A 26,165-nucleotide genomic window follows, 5' to 3' on the forward strand; every position below is an offset into this window, starting at 1 on the left:
AATACTACTGTCATGGTCTGGTTGGACACAGAGGAATGGTGGGAGGAATCAGCTGGGAAACCACTAAAGTAAGAAGGTTCAGAGCCCAGGGATTGGTGATGGGACAATGATGAGTGGTCAGAGGGAAAAGAGGGAGAAGCTGGGGAGGAGGAAGTGTCAGAAGCTGAAGACAGTTTAGTGGGCAGGGAGAGTCTGTGACGGAGAAAAGTCTAGAATCAGAAGCTGAAGCTGGCAAGTGGGAGGAGGGAGATCAAGAAGCAGAGATGAGTTAGGCTGGTGAAAAAGCCCAAGTGTCACCCCCTCTTGCTGTGGCAAGCTGCCCTCTCCTCTGGTCTCCCAGGACCAGGAGAGGCATGAAAAGGGCAGAGGAGAGATTAGCTGCATCCAAATGCAGCCTCCAATTGCTTGGGGGAAAGCCCTGGAGAGAAGGAGACCTAGACAGCTGTGGAGAGGTGAGGACCTTCAGCCTCAGCAACTGATTTCTTGGAGGAAGATTCACCAGGAAGGAGATGTTGTGCTCATTAGGCCTGATACTCAGACAAGTCTGTGGAGATCATGCATTTGCTAATAAAGAGTTAACTCCAACTTTGGACTGACCGGCACATTCTGTGACAACTACTGACTTAGCTCATAAGCTAGAAAAATGTTAGTGATAGGGAAATAATTGAGACCCGAGCCCTTACGTTTTCTGAATGCAGAAAACCTGGCTTCCTTCTCACAGTCCTGGATGAATTTGCATTAAAAACAACAACTAAAAATGCTCTGTTGATGCCAGCACTGACTTAATAGCTTTCCTAGGGGTCTCTTCTATTGCTTTTCCCCACCAAAACACAGCAGTCCTCTTTTATCAGCCGTACAGCTGTGATTTCCCTTCTAGTACCCTGAAATCAAATTAAGCTGGTTTGCCTTTGGAAACCTTGGCTCATAGAACCCAAACAAGGTTAATGCAGGGGTCTGGGACAAGCTGTTAAAACAAGAGTAAGTGTGTTTTAGGTCTGGAGGCTAACCTGTCACTTGCAATAGAATTCAGAGCTATAATCCTTGAATCAACTCTTCTGTCTGTGAGCAAAGTAAAACCAGATTGACTTAACAGACTGTATAATTAATGACAAGAGAGAGAGATCACATGGCACAGCGGTAACATCTGTCAGCATCTTTTGACAAAACCATGGGAACAATCAGGCTTTGATTTCTGCATTGATTTTCCAAAAAAAACAACCACCCTTCAGCTCTGATTTCTAACAAAGGAAAATAGATTACAACAAAAGAGGGTGGGTAGCTGTAACTCTGAAAACTACTCAGTTTTATGCAGCTGCAAACCACAACTATTATATGGATATTAAGGAAATGGGAAAGCATGCAGAGGACTAAACCTTGTTTCTAATAATAATAATAATAATAATAATAATAATAATAATAATAATAATAATAAATAATTAATAATAATAATCTTACATTTACAACCTAGAACTTTTTAAGATCAAGGAAAGCACAAGGAACTGATTTGCTTTAATTGTTGATTTCAGTGGAGTTTCAGCAGCCTACAATTAGTGTGCCACTGTGGTGCCTTAACACACCATGCCAGCTGAAGGGCAAATATTGGACACAAGCTAGTAAACAAACCATGAAATGGTTCTCATTGCGTATCTGTCCCCTTTTCTCCATGTGGGACTGAGAGGCTAGTGGAATGACAAGTAGTCTCTAAGAGTTAACGCAAGCTGTCAGAGATAGCTCTTTTTTCCATGAAAAAGCATAGCATCATAGCAAGTCACCCTGATCATTCTGGAATGCTACCAGTTTCTGTTGTCTTGCCAACTTTTTTGCTGGGCTTTGCTGCAGGTTAAAGAGAACTCCACAAAAAGCAAGCATCATGCATTAATACATGGCAGAATATGCTGTTTGCACACTTTATATTAAACATTAGCTGCAACGGACATTTAATGGTGAATGAAACACAGTGAAGCTGTTACCAAGCTGTTAAAAACAACATATTCATATTTCCACAAGGTTTTAATATTAATACAGTGGTGCCCCGCTAGACGAATGCCTCGCTAGACGAAAAACTCGCTAGACGAAAGGCATTCGCTAGCGGAAGGCTGCCCCACAAGACGAAAAAGTCAATGGGGTTGCCTCGCAAGATGAGGGGGAAAAAAATTTCCGCGAAAACCGCTATTTTACATTGGTGCTTCGCAAGACGAAAAAATCACTATACGAAGACACTCGCAGAACGAATTATTTTCGTCTTGCAAGGCACCACTGTAATTTCCTCACTTCCTTCATATTCGGCATTATCTTCTGGCATTTAACGCTAAACCATAGAAATACACTAACTGCTAGTTCAGAAGGTTTGTCAGGTTTTCTGGGCATCTTAGAGTTAATGATGCAAGAGGCGTTCTGATCCTGGGAGCCTTGCCCACAGTAATATGGGCACTTTTCCTTTGTCTAGAAAAGGGGAGGTTTGGTTTCACTTTCTCCTTACTGTTCTGCTTACTGTTACTGTTGTACTTTCTGATGTCCGAGTGAGAACGCTGCATACATGCAGCTTGAGTCTGTAGGACATTTGTGTGTGTGCTACTAAATAAAGCTACGTTACTTTAGTAGCACTGGTGTCCGTTGAGTTATTTCAAGACACCACGAAGAAGCAGACCTCAACAAGCTATCCTACCCTGCGTTTAACTCTGCTACTGAAGAAGGCTAAGAGCACAGCGAGAAGTGTGACTGGGCGGCCATTTGATTTCGGAGAAGATCGTAAAGGTGACTGATTACAGTGCCGGGCAGCAGCACTACTTGGGTCAAAGGTTTTATGACCCAATACCACAATAAGGTTCATTAACTGTTAAAGACAACAGTGCATGAGTTCAGCCATGCTTTTCTTTTGAGAACAATTGCCTTGTGCATACTATGGTTGTGCCATGTTGCAATTCTAGCTTCATGTTGATCCCAGCTGCATCAATGCTGAAAATAACTACATTTACAGAGGAATTATACCAGAAAGATATGGAGGTCTCATACACCCCAGGAAATGTGGTTGCTGACCTTGAGCCAGACATCCTGGAGAGTGAAGTCAAATGGGCCTTAGAAAGCCTTGCTAACAACAAGGCCAGTGGAAGTGATGATATTCCAGCTGAACTATTTAAAATTTTAAAAGAGGATGCTGTTAAGGTGCTGCACTCAATATGCCAGCAAGTTTGGAAAACTCAGCAGTGGCCAGAGGATTGGAGAAGATCAGTCTACATCCCAATCCCAAAGAAGGGCAGTGCCAAAGAATGCTCCAACTACCGCACAATTGCACTCATTTCACACGCTAGCAAGGTTATGCTTAAAATTCTACAAGGCAGGCTTAAGCAGTATGTGGACCGAGAACTCCCAGAAGTGCAAGCTGGATTTCGAAGGGGCAGAGGAACCAGAGACCAAATTGCAAACATGCGCTGGATTATGGAGAAAGCCAGAGAGTTCCAGAAAAACATCTACTTCTGCTTCATTGATTATGCAAAAGCATTTGACTGTGTCGACCACAGCAAACTATGGCAAGCTCTTAAAGAAATGGGAGTGCCGGATCACCTCATTTGCCTCCTGAGAAATCTCTATGTGGGACAAGAAGCTACAGTTAGAACTGGATATGGAACAACTGATTGGTTCAAAATTGGGAAAGGAGTACGACAAGGCTGTATATTGTCTCCCTGCTTATTTAACTTATATGCAGAATACATCATGCGAAAGGCTGGACTGGATGAATCCCCAACCGGAATTAAGATTGCCGGAAAAAATATCAACAACCTCAGATATGCTGATGATACTACCTTGATGGCAGAAAGTGAGGAAGAATTGAAGAACCTTTTAATGAGGGTGAAAGAAGAGAGCGCAAAATATGGTCTGAAGCTCAACATCAAAAAAACTAAGATCATGGCCACTGGTCCCATCACCTCCTGGCAAATAGAAGGGGAAGAAATGGAGGCAGTGAGAGATTTCACTTTCTTGGGTTCCATGATCACTGCAGATTGTGACAGCAGTCACGAAATCAGAAGACGCCTGCTTCTTGGAAGAAAAGCAATGACAAACCTAGACAGCATCTTAAAAAGCAAAGACATCACCTTGCCGACAAAGGTCCGTATAGTTAAAGCTATGGTTTTCCCAGTAGTAATGTACGGAAGTGAGAGCTGGACCATAAAGAAGGCTGATCGCCGTAGAATTGATGCTTTTGAATTATGGTGCTGGAGGAGACTCTTGAGAGTCCCGTGGACTGCAAGAAGATCAAACCTATCCATTCTCAAAGAAATCAGCCCTGAGTACTCACTAGAAGGACAGATCCTGAAGTTGAGGCTCCAGTACTTTGGCCACCTCATGAGAAGAGAAGAATCCCTAGAAAAGACCCTGATGTTGGGAAAGATGGAGGGCACAAGGAGAAGGGGACGACAGAGGATGAGATGGTTGGACAGTGTTCTTGAAGCTACTAACATGAGTTTGGCCAAACTGCGAGAGGCAGTGAAGGATAGGCGTGCCTGGCGTGCTCTGGTCCATGGGGTCACGAAGAGTCGGACACGACTGAACGACTGAACAACAACAACAACAAATAGGGTAGCTTATAAGAGTTCTGTAGCATAAGTGGACCATCAATATAGAACAGATGAGAATCTAAAGTTATTTGCATTTTAGTTTTTTTTAGCCAATATATTCCCCGTAAATTTGAATAAACCAGATTATTAATTCATATTGAAAAGAATCATTACTCTTCCCCCTGCCCCAGATCTCTAGGTGTCTCTTCTGTTTTTGTTTTTTTGTTTTTTTCTAGGTTCAAAGCAGCTGATGGGAAAAAACTGGATAAGGTAAGTGATGCTGGAGATTTCCAAACAATCACCCACACCACCTTTGACTTCTACGTTCCTTCCCCTTCCCAAAGCGACAATGTGCATTACAGGGAAATATGTGGCTACCTGTATGATGTCTATATGGTTTTCTGCCATGTGTTAAATAGCTTCAGGGGAGACATTTAGACCAGGAAAACATCACTGAAGGGGAGGTTAAACACCCTTCAGCGCCATTCCATTGATTTAATTGAAGAGGCCCACTTTAACATACAAAAACACAAACTCAATCAGAAATTTCCCAATGTATGATCTAGCTTTTCCTATACACTTTAAACAGATGCCATGTTGATTTCAGGGTGATGTTAAGTACCTCCTATGGGAACAGAGCTTTACAGGGTCCTGCGAAAGGAATGAGAGAACTAAAATGTGGTTCAAATCCTGGAGGGAAGTAACTGAAGCATCTGTTCATAGTATTTCAATTGCCGCATTTACTGTATCAAGTAGACATATTGATTTCAGATACAGTGGAACCCCGGGTTACGCACGCAATCCATTCTGGGTCGCCGTGCATAATGCGGGCATGCATATCCCAAATGCATGGGGGGGAACCCCGAAAAACCAGAAGTAGCGCGATTTGAGTGCTTCTGCACATGCGCGAAGTGCGCAAAAGCGTTCTGCGCATCCAGGGGTCGTGCGCGCTCCGGAAACGTTTCCAGGTTGCGGCCGTTCTTAACTCAAACGTGCGTAACCCGGGGTTCCACTGTAATGCAATATGGAACTGGAGGATGGCACCAAAACACAGCATTACCATACCAAATACCAGGCATCTGTTCTTAGCAGGAGTCAATTTATAAATATAAGCACCCAGTGGAGAATGTTTAAGGTTAGCTCTTTCTGACATCTGTTTCACCAATATTGTTCAAAATCATCATTCCCATCTATGGAGGATGGAACACAGCAGTAGATGAGATTTCATTGTTCTTCTTCATCATGTCTTGGTTTCAAACTATGAGCAGATGGAAAAAAGTTATTACCAGGGCTCCGTGGACTTTTGTGCAAGTGTTACCAGAAGAATTCTCACAGTGAAGTGCCACAATATAATCTGGGGTTGCGCTATATCACAGCATGAGAAACACACTGGATAAGGAAGATCTAGGATATAGCACAGAAGTTGCAGTAGGTAATAAAATGGTTTCGAGAGAGATTGAAAAAAATATTTCAGAAGAGCTTGCAGAAACAGAAGAACTCTGGATTTGGGGTCACTTTTCACCAGAGCACTGTTCCACTAAGCTCAGAAACTGCCTTTCCGTGAGAGGAAGAGGGACACTTTGGGATACAACCCAATGCATTCCCATCAAGGCCTATTCCAGTCTTGAAATGGAAATTGTTAATAAATTTACCAAACCTACATGCAAAAACAATACATAAATAAATGTACTGATATATAAGCTCAGCTCATGGATATTGTGTCTGCTTTAACAATAGAAAGGCGTCGTTTGCTTGCAACTAACTAATCTTTGCCAAAAGGAAACCACGTAGATCCTTTAATACATATTTCTTTGGCCTGGTTCACAAGCAATGGCTGGTTACTCTGATAGAGAAATGGACTAGTTTTCCACACAGGCAGGGAGGTCATGTCACGGGAGAGCATTTACCAGGAAAAACACACAAAAGGAATATGAACTTAATACAAATCGGTGTAATCTCAACATCCTCAGAGTTAAAGCAATGCAGTAGAGTGAACTACAAAGTATTTAATTGCTTCAGTAATATGTCCGTAACTATGACTATAGCACCATACAAACTCAGTTGTCCCAAACAAATATTTTGAGCTACATGCAAGCATTTAATATATGACCTCATAGCTGCATTCAGAAGAGGTATAATATGAGAGTTGTGCCACATGTATACCACTAGGCAAAGTACAATACATAGTAGACCTTCAGTGATTTTCAAACCAACTTCTAGGATGGATTACAAAGAATTATAGAAGTATTTTAAGTACCCCAAGGCTATTGGGAAATGAAAAGGCAAAGGGCCTGTTTGAAAAGGGGGTTGAAATTCATTTTAAATAGTGAATGTTCTGCCACCCTTGTGGCTACTCTGGTCTCTTATTTATAACTGCCAAGGTGGACAAGTGCAATACATCTGCTTGACATGGGCTCTGGCAACCCCAGAAGCTCTTTACAGCAGCATAAAATTCCGAGATTGTACACCAGCCACTGCAATAGCTATCCAAAAGTAAAGTCTCAAAGTTCTAGGTCGTTTTTCATTTCTTCTGCTGCATAACCTGTTTTTCAAGATCTATTTAGTAGTAGTATTTATCTCGTTTATGAATCATTCGCCATGAGGCAACCCAAAGTGATTTACAATATAATAGAAAAGATATAAAATACATAAAAAGTTGACACAATTGCACATGGAAGCAATTTAAAAACAATAACAGCACATGCATAAAATCAATTCAAATACGCTACTGATGTCAACTGGAATAAAGGTATACCGCTTCAAACTTCTCATGGACACTAACTTAGGTATATTTAAATCTTAATACGTGTACTTAATCTTGTTGTTGTTGTTTAGCCGTTTAGTCGTGTCCGACTCTTTGTGACCCCATGGACCAGAGCACGCCAGGCACTCCTGTCTTCCACTGCCTCCCGCAGTTTGGTCACTCATGTTGGTAGCTTCGAGAACACTGTCCAACCATCTCGTCCTCTGTTGTCCCCTTCTCCTTGTATCTTCGAGTTTGGTCAAACTCATGTTGGTACTTAATCTTAACAAATCTTAAATGTACTTAATACAAAGCACAATGATTAACATCCCCTAACACCAGCCAGCTACAAACGCCAAAATAAATTATAAAGGTCTGTATCAATTCATTAATTCACTAAGCAACCAACAAGCTATACAATTAGATAGCAATTTATTGATTGTTCACTTTTGCTCCTGAAAATTTTGTCAGTTTGACTTCAGCTATGCCTATGCAGTGGTGCTCTCTTGAACAATGGGTAGCTCAGATCTGGGGTGTGTGTGTGTGTGTGTGTGTGTGGTGCATGTCCACTTTGCTTTCCTGATCCCAAAACAATGTCTTCTGCCTACACCAGTGTTCCTTTATTCCAAAGCAGGTGGTCCTTGATAGGATGGTATCTGCATGGTGTGTGCATGTTCTCTCCCCTCTGTTATTACATATTCACCCTCCGTTACTGGTTTTTTTCTTCAAACTGGACATGCACACCGATATTTGTTTACCAATGTGCACACTTTTCATATATCCATATATCCCCAGGAAGTATACAAGAGCAACCGTTATGAACATAATGCAAAATGAGAAGAAGTAGAAGAAGAAGAAGAGGAGGAGTTTGGATTTGATATCCCACTTTTCACTACCCGAAGGAGTCTCAAAGCGGCTAACATTCTTCTTTCCCTTCCTCTCCCACAACAAACACTCTGTGAGGTGAGTGGGGCTGAGAGACTTCAAAGAAGTGTGACTAGCTCAAGGTCACCGAGCAGCTGCATGTGGAGGAGCAGGGACGCGAACCCAGTTCCCCAGATTACCAGTATACCACTCTTAACCACTACACTACACTGGCTACACCACACATTAATTTGGGAGGGGTGAGAGATACACGATAAATAAATTTATAGTACGTCTCTTTTTGTGAAGATGACAATTCTTGGATCTAATAATAATATTATTTCACAATTCTAAATATATTCTACCACCCGGTGTTACCAGTTCAGCTAGTCACATGCACCCGTACACTCATTCAGATGAGCTCTTAATACTTGCATTCACTAAAATGCTGATTTTGGGAAATAAGCAATACTACTCTTGGGATCTTTACTAAAGACAGTTGAACTCACACATATGGCATTGCTCTTGCTTTGATTATCTTGTTTATTTGGGTAAAATTAGCACTGGTCTATATTAACGAGCTTGATCCAGAGAGCCAGCAATGACCACACCATTGTTGCAATTATAGCAATTTATTTATAACTCAGTAAGGTACTATGTCAATATACAATGATGCAGAGGCAACAACAATGGCTTTGTGACTTGGAATGCCACTATAGAAACACAGAAGAGAAAATTCATTACACAGGCTAATTCAGCCATGCATTGCCTAGAGACCATACACTTAGTTACCATTACAGTGATAGAGGGAGGAGACTAGAGGTGGAAAGTCACCTAATGCAGAACTATGAGGCAACGTCTTAAACACCCAGTTTTGCTATGGGGGAAATGAAATAATCCATCAAGTGGGAAATGTTAACATGAAAAATAGAGGCTTTCCCATCCCACTGGAGTAAGAGAAAACATAGAAGTTGCAGAAAAGTAAGGAAAGTGTGATGCAATAGCTGCATGTCCTCGTGAGGAAGGTGAGTGGCATTGCCAAGACCCAAAGCTCTGAATTTCTGACAAGCACAGATACATGATCATAGCTGTGATTACATGCTTTGGCAAAGGAGAAGTAATTCATTAAAACAATCCTTATGCCTATCAGAAAGGTGGTATTAAGTAGGGTGGGCTGATAGTTTAACCTCATTGTAAATCCCTTTCCACAACCATCTATCTCCAGGTTCCTGGTGAGCTCACCCAAATTTGGTTGAAAAATAGAAAAGTTCTCCTCTCACAGAAGACTCTACTGGGTGTCTTTCCAGTTCTGAAACAAATAACAAGCAGAGGCAATAAAGAAGTAATATCCCATGGTCTATCACAGGAGTACAGCATCTGAAAAGAAGTGGTGTGGAAGCATTCCAAAAAGGAGAATGAATGGAAGATAGGCAAAACTTAAAAGGCCTCCCCCTGAATTCGAACCCCCCGCCCCCCAAGGCTTGGACCTGAGCGTCCAAGGTACAAAAGAGATTCCAGGGACATCCTAGATCAAGTTAATGAGAAAGTCCTCAGTTTATTGTTATCTTTAGCATGGTGCTCTTTGCCGTCATTGAAACGGGGTAAGTTTGGGAGTTCTCTGAAAATGCAATAGGATAATGCAGGATATGCTTATCAGGTGGAAGCTATTTACTCACAAAAGGAGACTAATGACCAAATTAAGGGTGTTTGTTGCACCTGAATTCTGGAGTTAATTGGGTGACTGGCAAGTGCCTACAGCTCACATGTGTGCTGGTTCACATTGGTGGCCACGACAATGTTTTCATTGCTCAGAATATGTACGTACAGAGTTCCAGATGAACTGAGCTTCTTGGTAACACCAGTGGTGATGAAGAATTGGTCTTTTACTGTTTTCATATGTAGCTTAACAATCATTCTGTCAACTGAATTAAATGAAATGTTGCTTTCCGAACAATACTATTCATAGCCAAGTGAAGAACAGGCAACACAGAGACAATTAATGATATGGAATGATTATTCTTTAATGTTTTGTGTTCTTTTTTTCTTATTTGGAGACAATAAATACATAAAATAAAGGCAACATATATATATTTCTTGTATATTTTTGCAATATTGAAGGGCTTCAGCTAGCAAACTGCCAGAAACTAGATTAGTTTTTACCCCTGGCAACAATACTGGAAGAATAACAGGGAAGAAATCTACACAATAGCAGGGTAGGCAGTGAAGAAACTGCAATCACATCATTTTCTTACTTGCACTTCAAGATAGCAATTGTTACTCCAGTTATTTCCCGCCAAAGGACAGACTCAGCTTCGTGCTGTGGCAGTTTGAGGCTGCTCTGACTGTAGCTGCTTTCCAAGATACTCCCTGAAAGAAAACAAGGGGTGGGTGAGACATTTTTAAAGGACCAATGATGAATACTTAATGAGAGTCTTCTGAAGGAAATAAGTAGCGGTTACTCTTTTCAAAAGGCAATGCCCAAGAAGTAGGCAATTTCTTGCCTCAACTAGCCCACAGCAGTTCCACTGAGATGCAAACTTTGCTAAATGCCTCAGGTCTGAAGTGTACATTAAAAAACAACAACAAATATATACTCAAATTTCTGAACATTAGCCACGCTAGTTTATACCAGCAAAGTGTTTCACTGTGATAGTTTCAGATTTTACTGCTTATGTTAAATCTCAGAACATGCGCAACCATTTCCCTGAATTAGAAAAACCAATCAGCTTAGGCTGGAGAATTCAGGCATACTGTACAATTTCTTCTAGCAAAATGGCAACAATACAGCCTGCCTCAAACTGACGAGATAGTACTGTTCTGCTTGTGGTGCTCATGTAATTTGCCTACTCAGAGCTAGCTTTTTATTTGAGCTTTTTATTCCAGCTGCTACCTTTCAAAAGATGTTGAAACACACCGTTCTGCTGCTCATCACTTAGTAGCTTTCCTTCCATCCAGTTTATGTAAAAGCATGGGGAAATCAGAAGATTCCTTCTACAGAGTTTAAAACCTTCACATACGATCCTGAGATAGATGGACTGGGAACATCTCTCCAGATTATCAAAAATATGTCTTTCCCAGTCCTTCCTGGATATGCCAGTGATTGAACCTAGGACCTTCTGCATGCTAAGCAGATGCTGTACTACTGGGATGCAGCCCAGTGACCTTGGGAGAATTAAATATGCACACTGAAATTTCAGTTGCTCACATCTCTCTGTACCAAGATTCTTCTACAACTAATTTGATACTCAAGTTTTCGGTTTTTGAAAGCATATCGGTACACATTTGCCCAGTCCAATAAAGAGAAGGGCAATACTTTCAAAGGTATAAATGGGGGAGAAAGTTAGGAATGTCCCATTGATTTAAAGTGTAAAAACACATTCCTAACACTCTCCTCCATTTATATCAACATACAGGGTACAACAAAGTTTGGCTGGTGTTGGACTTTGGCTCAATCATGTCTAGGTTTTTATTTGTAAAGTGCTGTTAAGGTCTTCACTTATATTGCAATGCTAGATTAAAGATGTCTTCTAAATTAAACCTATCTCCTCACTAATTTAAATTTGACTTGATGCATTATTTGCTTCAGTAATCCAATATGAATCTACATGAATCAAGAAACATTTACCAAGCTGAACAGAAAAAAATTGTGCATTTTTATACATAGCAACATAATTTTAAGAACCTGAAATAAATTGTGACTGACTGAACCTTAATTAAACTTTGCTTGAGACACAGTCTAAAGAACCATTTCCTTCAATATAGAAATCAGAAAATAAATTACTGTCATTGGCAAACAAATGCCGTTTCGGTTCCCCTGTTTGAAATTCTGGGATACTGAGATTGAAAAACGAACATTAATTAAACAAGAGGTGTAGAGCAGTATCCCAAAATGAAACCCCAGAAACAGTGAAGTACAAGATGTATTTTTCAGCAGGGGAAATACAGGGATGTATTGAGAAACTCACAGGGGAAGATATAGAATATTAATTTCAAACATAAAAATATTTTATGTGGCTTCACATGGCTGCAGAGCTAATTATGAGCCGCATAGCAGACATTCACATGCTTGTTAATTTAGAAACAGCTTCATCATCAATGTCATATTGCTTCAGAATCCTATTTAAAAGCAATAGTACCTAAATTACTTGACTTTTCAAAACCAGTTAAATATATAGTCAATTGTGCATTTTATCGGTTCAGTTATTAAGAGCTTCACAGATAAATTACATAACTGTGCCAGGTTCGGATGTATTTGCTGTACTTTCCTCACTCTGAGGGTTGTGTTTCTCATAGAATCATCAATTGCTACAAAAATAAATTATTAACAGTGCAGACCTATACATGTCTACTCAGATGTAAATCCTGTTGAACCTCATAGGGCCTTAAAAGGTAAGTAGAGTGTAGAATTCAAACCTAAGTGAAACACAGCTTGATGATCCAGCTGACCACAACCAAACAGATGCAACTCTTGGTGGGACATATATTGGCAAAGAGCTAATCACAACGTTCACCTCATTTTATGTTCCAATTTTCCATGATAGAATGGATTGAATTACGTAGCCATCCCCCATGTGGATGAGAGATTCGAGACAAAAAATGTGACACAGTAATAGGCCTTCTTAGTAACAGCCCACAAAGTTATATTTCCAAACAGTAGGTATTTTCATTTTAAAAACTGGAGTGGATGGAAAGGAATAGGGGGCCACAAGAGAAACAACTAATATGGGAGAAATGCTGGGTACTGAAGTTGGGGGGGGGGGGACTATTACCTGGAAGGGAAATATCCGAGGCCACAGACAGTGATTTTTTTTTCTATATTTAGCATTGTTCTTTGCCTGTGGTCTAAAAAGTCCATCCTCAAAATGGGACTGGGCCATAAATTTTATCATAGTACGAATGTGGGGTGCTGATCAATGAATTTTCTGTTTTTACGTGATGCTAAGGATAAAAACCAGTCTTCACCCAAATCATCTCAATCGACTCATTGTAATGGTTAAGAGAATGTGGGCTCTGCTCTTTGTCATAACAGTGGCACCTCCTGTTGCGGATGGGATCTGTTCCGGAGGTTTGGTCGGATCCCAGGGTTTCCGCAACCTGAGGACTGCTTCTACGTATGCGCACAGGGCAAAACCCGGTAAAATACTTCCTGGTTTGCCGCACGTGCATCCTGAAGTTTACGTAACCAAAGGGTCACGTAAACGGAGGTACGACTGTATTCCTTGCCCTTTCAACTGCACAGAAAGAGTACAGAGGTAAAAGCCTTGCAGGCCTTCTGAAAGGCCCTGGCAGGTAATGGAAACTAAGGAAAAGGAGGGATGCAACACTGCAAAGTTACATTTACCATGCTAAGCTTCTCTTCTGTATAAGTTTCTAGAGCATACACAGGCCAGAAGTAGTTGATTATAGCGGTTAGGTAACAGGAGTAGTGGATTACACATCTTGAAGAATGACATTAGGAAATTTCCTTATTCCATTCCCAAGGAATAGGATGATGGTAATAGCCTGTAATGATCTGATACATACTATGCAGGCAGGCTGTATGCCTTTTCTCTAGTATATAAATAATTTTACAAAGTATAATGGGGTAGTTCATGGAGGGGGTGTGCTACTGATGTGTCTGTATTACTTACAAAAAGTTTCAACTAAGTTGCTACAGCTGAAAAAGTCCCCCCCCCCCCAGCCATTAAGAAACAAGGCTAAAGAATCTGTTTCCTAATACCCTGCATCTGTGCACAAAAGTTTATAAAACTATCCTAAGAAATAAATTGTTTCATTTAACAGCACCTAGAACTCTTTGCCTTTTGATGTCAGGCAGACTATACTCTCTTTGGGACATGCTTAAAACATTTTTGCTCAGGTAACCCTATCCAGACATTTAGAAGGTACATGTAGTTTATCTCTTTTTAGCTACTGTTCATTTCAATAACCTTCAAATGCTTACCAATACCTGTATCTAACCATTTTTATCAATATATTTCATGTTTTATAAACCATTTAAAAAGTTTTGTATTTTTAACAAGCAAGTTATACTTACATTTTGTTAAACAAAACAAATCAGTTCAGAAACTTTTTAACAACTTTTAAACAAGAATCTATTTCTTTCAGTTCAGCTATTTAAAAAATACAAATGCATCTTGCATTTCTGTTTACCAAAGATCTGCTGTACATATAAATGGATCCTGCTGCAATAAATTCTAATGGAAACAAAATTGAAGGCTGAAAAAAATCAGGTATTCTAAATGTCAGGAAACAAAAAGGAATCATAATATATTCTGTTTTACACTGTCTGCTTCAATTTTCATTATATAACAAAATGGGGGGGCTAATAGTGAAAAAATTCAGCAGAAGAGCCGCTAAATTTAACTTAACAATGACACTACTGTCAGTTGCTGAGTTAATTCTGAAGTTATCATTTCAGTGGTAGAGGGTACCAAAGTTTTATTGTAACCCCCAAGAGGCATGCCATAATTTAGGTTTCACACATTCCCAAAAAGAACTCCTGCCCTGAGATCTTATGATGAAGGGTGATATATAAATCTAATAAATAAAATAAAATAAAAACCCCAAAGTGAAAGGGAGTTGTCACATACCAGTTGTGGACCATCAACTTCTGCACAGCAAGCAAGGCATTATAGCGAACCTGTTGATCTTCGTGGTGCATGTGGTTCATGACAAGCTGTTTTCCACCAAGTTGCTCAATCACACTAAAAGAAGAGAAAAGAACATGGGTAAAAGAGACGTAGTGGTCAGGTGTGTGGGTGGGTGTTGAGTGTTTCCAGGTTTCCTTCCGCTTCTGATTACTAGCAGCCGCCAACTTCACACCATTTTAAGTTACTTTACAGTACCAACACCACAAATTTCCAGCGGACCCATGTGAGAGGTGGAGGAGGTTAGGGTCCTGCCAGTCTGTCAGTAAAGATTCCCCACCGCTGTCTACTACTTCAACTGGATTCCCCTCAACTAGCTTCAATATGCTGTCTTAAAACTTCCTATTCGAAAGCTTAATAAGGCACATGGATTAGTTTGGAAAAACAAAACATCAAGTCAGCTGTAAATAAAATTCGCTCCCCCAAGTTCTACATGGCTTAAATACAACAGGTAACAGGGTCACTTATATCTCAAAATAAATAATTCCAGCCCAACGCAGGGCCTTTATTGAATGCTTTTCCCTCAGCTTTTGTCAAGGGCAGATATTTAAACATCCCCAAAAATGATAGACATTGCAGATGTTATTTGAATGTGCCGGACACTGTAGAACATATCCTTTTCTACTGTCCATTGCACAACCAGCAAAGCAAACGCTTTTTATTCCCATTTTGGGGCAATCTAACACAATGAAAATATCAGATTCTATCTGTCTGATATTAACCTGGAAGTAACTGCAAAGGTGGCTGAGTTTTTAGCAATAGTTTCTCTTCGAGTGGTGAATGGCACTATATAGTGGGAAGAAATCCCAATGAAAATCCTTGTCATTATATATTGTACATGGCTGTTTATTTGTATATTTTTTAAAAAAATTATCTAGATGTTTTATGATGGCCTATACTTGTAATGCCTAATAAAGGTTTGGTGCAGCAAGATTAGTTTGGAAAGCAAATGTGGGTGCTTCTTCAGCACAAACATCTCAGTCCATTTTAGCTCAACTGATTCGCAAGCCACTTTTCCATTGTGAACTATGATCAAAGCAGCTCATATCAAAAAGTTTACATGAGATCATTCACTAAAAATTACAATACTTAATAAAATTCAAATAGTCATATAAAAATGTTACTGAAAGCATCTCACATGCATAAATATAAAATCAAATTAAACCACCCACTGATACTTTATAGTAAGGTCTAACAAAAGGTTACACTAACTGTTCCTTGTGTCATAAGCAACGGCCCTTGTATTAACTCAGGTGCTAAGCAAAGGTAAGAAAAAGCCTTCCACACCGTTTTCCTCGAGGATAGTGCCGGACATATTCTCCCACATCATGAGCAGCTACAGCCAAGACCTGAGGATCATCTGATACCTCCAGAAGCTTTGTCAAAATTCTACAATAGGATTGCAAATATACAAGATCCTTATTCACTAAGGAGGGTACAAAATATAGCATACAAAAATTTGTAAAAACTCAATAAACCCCTGCCATGTTAGCTCAGTACTGCACAGCTTTTCTAGATTCACACAGTATCACACAAATATTTTGAGAGATATTTCAAATTCACACTCGGGGTAGACCTAGGACTCGGCAAATAAAATGTTTTGAATGTGTTGTAAAGTGCAATATACAATTGTGACACTAGATGGTGACTGTTACAGGTAGGTAGCCGTGTTGGTTTGCCATGCACACGAAAGCTCATACCAAGAACAAACTTAGTTGGTCTCTAAGGTGCTACTGGAAGGAATTTTATTTATTTTTTATTTTGTTTTAGATGGTGACTGTAAGCTATAGCAAATTATTGCATTTTTCAAAAAGATTTTTTAAAAAGCATTTTCACAACGTTTTTAACATGTGTGTAGATTCCACTCCAGTGAAATCAATGGACTTGGTCACGACTAACTTAACATCACTGATTTCATTCAGTCGGTTCCAAGTATGCCTTAGTTAAATGCTATCCCAAATCATCTAGGTAATGTGCAACACATATTTAGCAAATGTGTTCAGCTGTAAATTCTTAATACATTCTCTGGTAAATTCTAATCTTATTAATCTGCCATGCAAAAATTCAAATAAACCTTTGTGGGGAGAGGGAACTGTACTCATTTCACAGATATCTCTTCAGGATTTGTACACTGAACGATTAACTAAAGAACCAATAATATACTTAATTAACTTTCAATGAAGACAAAACCACTTTGCTTCATGCTCAGCGAAACCCTTTGATCTGCAAGGCATATCTATGGACAGCTGAAGCATCCAAGCCAAGACATCACAGCACAGACACTTGACTGATGATCTCATTTGGGATGAATAATGCATATTGCTGAATAGGCAAGTATGACACTACAATGAACGGATATTTATGCTACATCTGGATGTTACAGCAGTGATAAGGTTACCAATGGGGCGGGGGGAAACTTTGGGGGGGAGGGGTATCATATCACAGCCATAAGTCACAAACCCAATCTTTTAATAGTTTCCAGCAATCTCAAGGAAGTGTCTAAATATATCTAAACCAGACATTTGCTGTTCTAGAATCAAGCCAAATTTCATTTAAGCAGCAAACCAATGCTTTTACAAATTCACCTGTGCTCCAAAAACAGTAGATTGTATCCTAAGAAATTGTGTCATTGGCACAAGGACTTCCACCTGTGCAACAGGATTTCCTTTACTTCTCTCCACAAAAGAAATCTGCTCCAGAGGGCTGACAGAACACCCAGAACAGATGGGGGGGGGGCCTGCAGGAAGAAGCAGTGGAAGTCCTGTTGTGCAGGCGTAAGTCCTTGCATTAATGGGACCTGGATACAGCCCTCTGAGTTAAGGCTTAGTTTCCATACCATACAAAGCAACAAAGTTTTTCTCTCACACACTGTGCTCACTTGGGACATTTATTGAAAATGGTATTATAGTCCCTCTACCGTATGCAGATACCCTAAATGAAACTTTGGTTACTCTGAGCAACACAACAATTCAATTGAAGCAGGAATATATCGGAAGAACTTACTTCAACAGTTCATAATTCTTTTCATTTAATCTTACAGCATTCTCTCGCCAAAATTTCTCAGATTTGTGAACAGGGCTCCACTCTAGTCTCCCTGACTTAAGCTCAGAACTATATTCATCAAACGAACTGCAAAATAAACCAAACATAAGAAAAAGAGAAATAAATCTGATGCCCAAGGACATGAAAGCAAACAGCACACCCAAACCTCCCACTGTACTTAGGATTCTTTGTAAAGCATTTTACAAAAATTGTAAGTGGCACTTACAATCTTAAGTATGAACACTTATAAATATAGAAGTGCAATTTACAAATAGCAGCATATCTTCATTGGGATGAACGTGGTCTATTTACCATGAATTCTAATTTGGCCAGATTGAAGCTAAAGGAGTCAGTTTTTCCAGATTTTTCTCTGTTGCTGACAGTTTTGCATTACAAGGATAGGATTGTAGCCTAACACATTCAGATCCAATTTGGAGTTTGCTTCCAGGAAGTTGCCATAATGGGGAAAAAAATCCTTACTCTGATTAACATGTGCTCCTCTTCCAGGCCACACAGCCAGCTTTGGAAAATGAGAATCTAGCCGTTAGAATTTTTTAACTATGTATGTGCATGCTCATTTTCTAATAACCTAGGACAACAACAGTTTGGTGCTTAGCTAAATTTAAAACCACAAAGACACATTCTTTTATTTTTGAAGGCATAGCAATTCTGATTTCCATTAATTATTATTAATTACATGCAGTGTCTGTTGATTTTTTTAAAAACACAACTCCTTCAGCACTTAAAGCACTCTGTTTTGGTACTTTATTTTGATATTATATAAGATGATGATGCACTCCCAAATGAAGTGTAAAATAAAGCCTACTTATGGTAATGACAAATGATAACTACTATTTTGTAGTTTTATGGTTACTTGAATCTGATACCATCCCAAGGTACAAATCATGTGAAGTTGGTGTTTGTTTTTTTGTTTTTTTAAAAAAGCCTGCTTAGTTTTACAATTATTTCTTTCATACGGTCTTTAGAATCTACAGCATTGCGGAAAACAATCACTAGACAAGCTATCATTCCAATAACTAGGCCTCTATTTGATCTTGACAGGTGCTTTGGTGGAAAGCCTATACCTGAGGTCCTGCACACTCTCCCCAAGTTTGTCCAACAGAAACTTTATATCCTCACTTATGTCTTCATCGTCATATTTCTGTTGTTCCAAGTTCTCCAGCTGCTTCAGAACTTTGCACTGGATCATGGCAAGAGCATACTCTTGGCGAGTTTCTCTTTCAGTAGACTTTTCTAGAAGATTCTGGAAAGAAAAACCAAGCAAAATGGTGTCAGACTCTGATAGCCATGAATTAAAAACAAAATCGAAAATTCTTTCTAGTAGCACCTTAGAGACCAACTGAGTTTGTTCCTGGTATGAGCTTTCGTGTGCATGCACACTTCTTCAGATACCTGAAGAAGTGCATGCACACTTCTTCAGATATCTGAAGAAGTGTGCATGCACACGAAAGCTCATACCAGGAACAAACTCAGTTGGTCTCTAAGGTGCTACTAGAAAGAATTTTCGATTTTGTTTTGACTATGGCAGACCAACACGGCTACCCACCTGTAACATGAATTAAAAAGGTACTGATGGGATTCTCTGTGTATTGGCACTCCCTCTATATTTTAACTCAACCTACTGTCATTTCCTGCCACATCCTGCTAGCATTCTTTACAGTTCTGTATCAAGAAGATGACATAGCATACTGAGGAGTGTTCAGACATCATCCTAGTTTCATGTAGGTGGACCACTGGAGTGTACATTTTTATCTTTGCACAATAGCTAGTTTCTGTATACACACCTCTTATATCTAGGAAACCAGAGGGCTGTATTTGGCCGCCAGACCTAAAGCCCCCCAGTCTATATACTTCACTCACCCGAAATGCTGCAAGAATGATCCGTGTGACTTTCTCTTTCACAGATTCCTGAAGGATGTCAGACAGGACTGGGACAATATTGTAACGCCGCAAATATTCACACATTTGAGGACTGAATGCCAGCAGCCAGATAGAGAAAATCATCTGATACTGAAGCTGGAAACCGCATTTGTTACTCAATACTCCCATGATACTAGAGAGTGGGGAAAAGCATAAAAAGCATACCATGAGGCAGCTGCTCACTATCCTAGAATTCAGAATGTAAAATCTTCACTTCCAGACACATTGAATTTGTAAAAGAAAAGCCTTTCACAAATATACTTCCATACAAATTAGAGAGACACTAAACAAATTAGCAAACACTAAACAGCCAAACAATAGAATGCAATTTAGTCTGCCAGGGGTAGGGTAGAGTAGAGGAGGGAGCAAGGGAGCAAAGCTCAGTGACTTTATTCCCAGCAGAGGTGAAATCATCTGCTGGAACAAAAGGGTATCTGATGGACCCTCCTTGCTCCAGCAAATGAATAAGACTGAGACTGCAGGGTTTCACTGTTGTTGTTTTTTTGTGACAAATCAGAATACAGAGGAAGTCTTGAAATGAGAGAAATAATCAAGCAGAGGCTGGTATTGTCTTCCTTTTCTTTGATGAGGTTCCTATTTCACAGTAGCAGTTCAAATGGTAACACTTCTTTGCAAGATGGTTTGCATTTCTAAGTGAAAGCTAAATGTTACATTTTAACTGGCTTAAGATCTTTTGTTAAAGCTGAATGTGTTTGAAATCTGAACCTTTATACACTGATGTATATAATGGTGCGAAACATTGAAATTATAGTCATGCTAGTCCTAATAAAACTACAAATTATGCTCCCAGCATTTTTGAACTTTCCTTTGGGCCTGTATATGGGCTGCCATAATAAAATTTCAAAATTTACCACTGCATCACTGAGCATAGTTAAGAGAACTTTTGGAACAGAGTTTGCTAACATTTGCCCTCCATATGGCAATCATCCCAAACCATTAGCCATGCTAGCTGAGGAACTGGAATTCAACAACATCCCAAGAGCCACAGGTTTTCCATGTCTCTCAGAATAGAATCAGTCTTTCTATTGCATGACTGCTAAGTTTACTCAGTAGCTATGGTTACGGACTGTGTCAAAGGCTTTTCAGAAGCCCAGCTATATTATCCACCACTCCTAAACATCTGTGTGTTCACCTACATGCATTCTTGAGCAAAGTTACAGAAGTCCATACTACATGCATGATTGCGGCAACTGAAGTTATATGTACTGTGCAAACAAACTGTTCTTTTAAAATATCATGGACTCTCATTAAGGGACTTATTTGGGAAGTAAACAGAATTTTCTTAAAGAATCCAGTCTGCTCACAGAACAATACCCAGAATTATCTAGGAGATAGGACTACAGTCATACCTTGGAAGCTGAACGGAATCTGTTCCGGAAGTCCATTCGACTTCCAAAACGTTCAGAAACCAGAACATGGCTTCCAATTGGCTGCAGGAGCGTCCTGCAGCCAATCATAAGCTGCGGAAGCCACACCAGATGTTCAGCTTCCAAAAATCATTCAAAAACTGGAACACTCACTTCTGGGTTTCGATAGTTTGGGAGCCGATTTGTTTGGGAGCCAAGGCATTCAGGATCCAAGGTACGACTGTACAACACTTTTAGATTTGCAAACTTATCCGAAGGATTCTTTTAACAGTGCAACAGAATACATAAGTCAGTAGGACAACACTTTCATCATGGATATACTAGAAGCTCATCTTTTTCTGTACAACAAATACTCACCAGCTAACTCCATCTGATTCGACCCATGCAAAACGGTATTCATTGACCCTGAGCATCAACTGCAAGCACCCAGCAACACACTGGACATATTGCGAACTCTACATGAAAGAAGAATACATCATTACAAAAAATACATATATCCTGTTGTTGCACTGAAAATAGGTAAGTGTGAGAACAACTGGGAAGTCTCTAATTATCACTGTCTCTTTTACTGCAACAAAAGCCAGCCCATTGCCATCAGTGCTTGATGTTATTCCAACACTGTGTTTGGTCACTAAGGCTAACAACATTCATGCCACAGTGCTAGTTAAGTGTCCTTAGACAGAATCAAATTCAAATTATCCAAGTTTTTGGTTGTGTGGCATTTCCGCACTCAGCTGTTTGAGAACAATTTGGTAGGTTTCTGTTGTGTTTGTGCATGCGTGTACTGTAGTACCTTGGTTCTCAAATGCCTTGGTACTCAAACAACTTGGAACTCAAACACTGCAACCCCGGAAGTAAGTGTCTGGTTTGCAAACTTATTCTTTAGAAGCCGAACGTGCTCCATTTTGAGTGCCACACTTCCGATTTGAGTGTTACACTGAGGGCTGTCTGTTTTTCCTATTTATTTTGCTTTTGTGGCTCTTTTGTTTTTGTTTTGGTGACTGTGTGGAACGCACTTCAGCTACTGATTGATTGATTGTGTGACTGCAGTACATTGATTATTACTTTCATTTTATGGATCAATGGTCTCATTAGATAGTAAAAATCATGTTAAACTGCTGTTTTAGGGGTTGTTTTTAAAAGTCTGGAATGGATTAATCCACTTTGCATTACTTTCTATGGAAAAGCGTGCCTTGGTTTTGGAACGTTTTGGTTTTGAAACCGACTTCCGGAATGGATTAAGTTTGAGAATCAAGGCACCACTGTATATAGCACTCACAACCTGGTGTCCTACAAATGTTGGTGGACTACAACTCCTATCACCCCTGACCATTGGCCACAGTGGCTGTGGCTGATGGGTGTTGTAGTCCAGCAGCATCTAGGGAGCACCACAGTGGCTACCCCTTCCCCTGAGTCCAAAAGAAAGTACCTTCACTTGCTTTCTAGAAACATAGCTCTATTGGTCTGTTATGCTAACGAAATCCCTTCTATATACTTAACTGAGAATAACTGCACCAACCCCAGTGGAGCTTACTTCTGAGTTTGCCTTCTTAGGATTGAGGATTCTAATCAGAGGCACCCACAGGGGAAACTGAAGCAGGGCAGCCTTCATTCCAGGTGAGTTAAATCCATCGCTTCACCCAACATCAGCTTTGGCCAACTGGCCTGGTATCCCTGACAGATTATCCACAGGGCAATGCAGCCCATCTCTGACACAGAGCAAAGTCAGGCTTTTCAGAACAATTACCGAGTAACAACATTTCAAAGCATATAAATGAAATGGAACAAAAACAAGCTACCACTGAATCCAGATCACTGTCAGGTTACTCCAACGACATTATATAAAACAACAACAACAACAGGAATCCAAGGACCTGTAATTCAATAGGTTATGTGTTCATTTGAAAGCATAGTCTATTCCAAAGTTGTATCCAACCAACTATGGAACCGAGGGCATATTTGTAAGGCTTCAACTGCATTTAAGGCTTCAACTGCATTGTCAAACTGCATGCCTCAAAGCAGTTCTCACAAACTCCTACTCTCTTTTCAAAGTCGTCCCTGAACTTGCAACGAGCAGCCATGACATTTTCAGAGAAAAAGGATACACACAATATACAGTAATTCATGCTTATTTTGCTATGAATACAGTAGCTGGGAAGCTGAAGAGCTGCTTCCTAACCTATGTACACATGACAGAAGATATGTTATCACTAATAATCTTATTACATTGTGAAAAACTTTAATAAAAAAATTAAAAAGAAGAAAATACATTATCTCAATGTAAAGGATACGTGCTTTTCTCTACACTTAGATTCAAAGTTTGAAAATGCACGTGAATAAGACCAACAGGGTTCAATTTTCTTTACACCTCAAAAAAATGCTCCTATTTAAAGCAAGGTCATAAAGGTAAAGGTAAAGGGCCCCTGACCATTAGGTCCAGTCACAGACGACTCTGGGGTTGCGGCGCTCATCTTGCTTTATTGGCCGAGGGAGCCGGCGTACAGCTTCCAGGTCATGTGGCCAGCATGACAAAGCCGCTTCTGGCAAACCAGAGCAGTGCACAGAAACGCCCTTTACCTTCCCACCGGAGGGGTACCTATTTATCTACTTGCACTTTGTGCTTTCTAACTGCTACGTTGGCAGGAGCAGGAACCGAGCAACGGGAGCTCACCCCATTGCGTGGATTCAAACCACCATCCTTCTGATAGGCAAGCCCTAGGCTCTGTGGTTTAGACCACAGTGAACCCCAAATCACTGAAACCACCATCCTTCCTGTATTGCATCAGCAAATAGCAGAAAACCAAAATCACTGGTAGTATTCTCACCATTCTTTAATATCCATACAAAACACATGTGAAAATAGGATCAAAAGCTCCAAGCAGATATAACCGCCTTACTTTTCCTCATAACTAGTAGACTGTCAACATTAAAAACTTCCCGATACAGGGCTGCCTTCAGGTAACACTTAAAACTCTTTGGTGGCACATCAGACTAGCATGAGGAGTCCAGCCTTCCATGCTTTTCCATTCATGATTCCCAAGCACACAAATCCTAAGAGACCTGGACCACTATAGAAGTAGTGGGAACTTCAAAGCATTCCCTTGGTCTTGGTCTTGCTCAACTGTTCTGGATAGAACTGTCTCAGGAAAATGCCTTGGCTTGGCAGCAAGCCTTGTGAACAGGATTTTTTAAAAAAACAAAAACAAAAAGCTGGAGCATCTAAGAAAGGTGTCATCAATAAAAAAAGAAAAAAGAAAAAAAGAAAAAAGTGAGTAACCTTTTCTGATTTTTTTGTCCTCCTTGCATTTGTTTTTATTTGTTTTCCTATAAACCAGCCCCTTGGGATCCTTACGGAAGGCAGAAAATAAATTTCAAACCTATAAATCAAGGATTTTCAAGCTAATCCATAACTGAGAGTTCACCAATCTTTTTTCCAAGCCAAGTATAGTATTTCCAAGTATAGTATTGCAGGAGCCACATTTACGAAAAAAAATAAATTATGTTTAATTACATCCAACCATATGCAAATTAAGTGCAGCCGAAATTGTTTTTAATACATCCCCAGAGCTTCCCATTTATCTCAGGTTAGTCTCCATAAACTGCTTCTATGAAATAAAACCTCAAGCTAAATTGAAGGATAGCAATGAGTTGCCTATTTATTGCATTTATATCCCAGCTTTTTCTCCAAGAAGCTCAAGGTGGCATACATGGTTCTCCCTCTCCTCATTTAATCACCACAACCTTATGAAGTAGACGAGGCTGAGAGGCAGTGACTAGCCCAAGGTCACCCAGTAAGTTTCGTAGAGTTGCCTGGTCATTTGATGTGCACATCAACTCCAAAGCCCCTCAGATTGTCAACTGTCAAAGAAAGACTTAAGTTGGCTCAGTATTCATTTAAATAAGCTGAACAGGAAATTGAGTTTAAAAAATCAGCTTCCTTTTACCCATTTTGGAAGCTGGGTACTGTTGTTTTAAACATTCAGTTATTCACTCCCATCAACCCTGTACCCCAGGATAACTGCACAGCTATTACATGAGTCCCTAATGATAATAAATATTACACCTGATTACATTTCTGATTCCAAGAACATTTGGTATAGCCTGAATTGTTGGGAATGTTTTTATTTCTTAGAGACATCAAGTGGCAATACTGAGCAGTACAGCTTTTGAGATAAATGACATTTTACAATTGCTTTCTGAAGCATCTGCAGCTTAATTGACTGCTAATCCATGAGCATTATAATACTAACGTACCTAACAAGTATTCACAGAAGAAAATGGAGAGAGTAATTTTTAGCACAACAATGTTCTTTGCAGAGCTCTATTTCCCCTCCAAATTTACTGTGCCAATGAATAAGAAACACTTGTTTCATTTTTATTTGTTAACTACAGAACTGTCTTCTCCAGATCAAATCTCACAAAAACTTCCTGCAATATCATCAACAACAGAATAGTAACCTGCGAAGGCTAAACAGGTTGGGCAGGGCTGGGGATCACAGGTTGTTTTACAGTACAGATACCCAGAGAGTGAGCCAAACCTATGCCTGGTTTCTTTACTTCAAAAACAACCACCCCACAACTGTGGGACTGCTCTCTTATCAAAATATAAGCTAAACAAATAAGATCTTCATAAAGGATAAAATATTATTGCATGCATAGTTTCACCCATTTCAATCCCATCATATCGTAGTGATTGTCCGAAGTGCAAAGATGGATCATATTCCTGTGGGATCTGACAGTGCCACATGCTTAGGATCACCCTGAAAACAATTGTGCCATAAATCCAAGACGGAGAACTGGTGGCCCTCCAGATGTTGCTGGATTATAAATCACATCTGACTGGAGCTGATGAAGTTGGAATCCAGCAACATCTCGGAGTACCACAAGCTCCTCATCCCAGCCGTAAATGATTGAAGAGCTAGCTGCAGAGATTTACAAGACAGAGATCTCCTGGGAAGAAACCTTAAACTCAGAAACTAGTTAGATT

At 39.9% G+C, this 26,165-nt stretch overlaps 1 protein-coding gene across 1 annotated transcript in view; it reads right to left on the reverse strand.

Annotated features, from left to right (window-relative positions):
• Nucleotides 1-10,308: 10,308 nt before the first annotated feature.
• ATP6V1H (ATPase H+ transporting V1 subunit H) overlaps nt 10,309-26,165 on the reverse strand; it is a 30,842-nt gene continuing 14,985 nt past the window's right edge. The window contains exons 8-14 of the mRNA XM_033155203.1: nt 21,536-21,633; nt 19,731-19,923; nt 18,935-19,113; nt 17,811-17,936; nt 16,095-16,196; nt 14,751-14,864; nt 10,309-10,527 (exon numbers count right to left, since the gene is read on the reverse strand). Of these exons, the coding sequence (XP_033011094.1) occupies nt 10,467-10,527; nt 14,751-14,864; nt 16,095-16,196; nt 17,811-17,936; nt 18,935-19,113; nt 19,731-19,923; nt 21,536-21,633 (873 nt within the window). The 3' untranslated portion in view covers nt 10,309-10,466. The remainder of the gene's footprint in view (nt 10,528-14,750; nt 14,865-16,094; nt 16,197-17,810; nt 17,937-18,934; nt 19,114-19,730; nt 19,924-21,535; nt 21,634-26,165) is intronic.

Source organism: Lacerta agilis, chromosome 7 (assembly GCF_009819535.1).
Source record: "Lacerta agilis isolate rLacAgi1 chromosome 7, rLacAgi1.pri, whole genome shotgun sequence".
In the NCBI taxonomy this organism is placed as follows: domain Eukaryota; kingdom Metazoa; phylum Chordata; class Lepidosauria; order Squamata; family Lacertidae; genus Lacerta; species Lacerta agilis.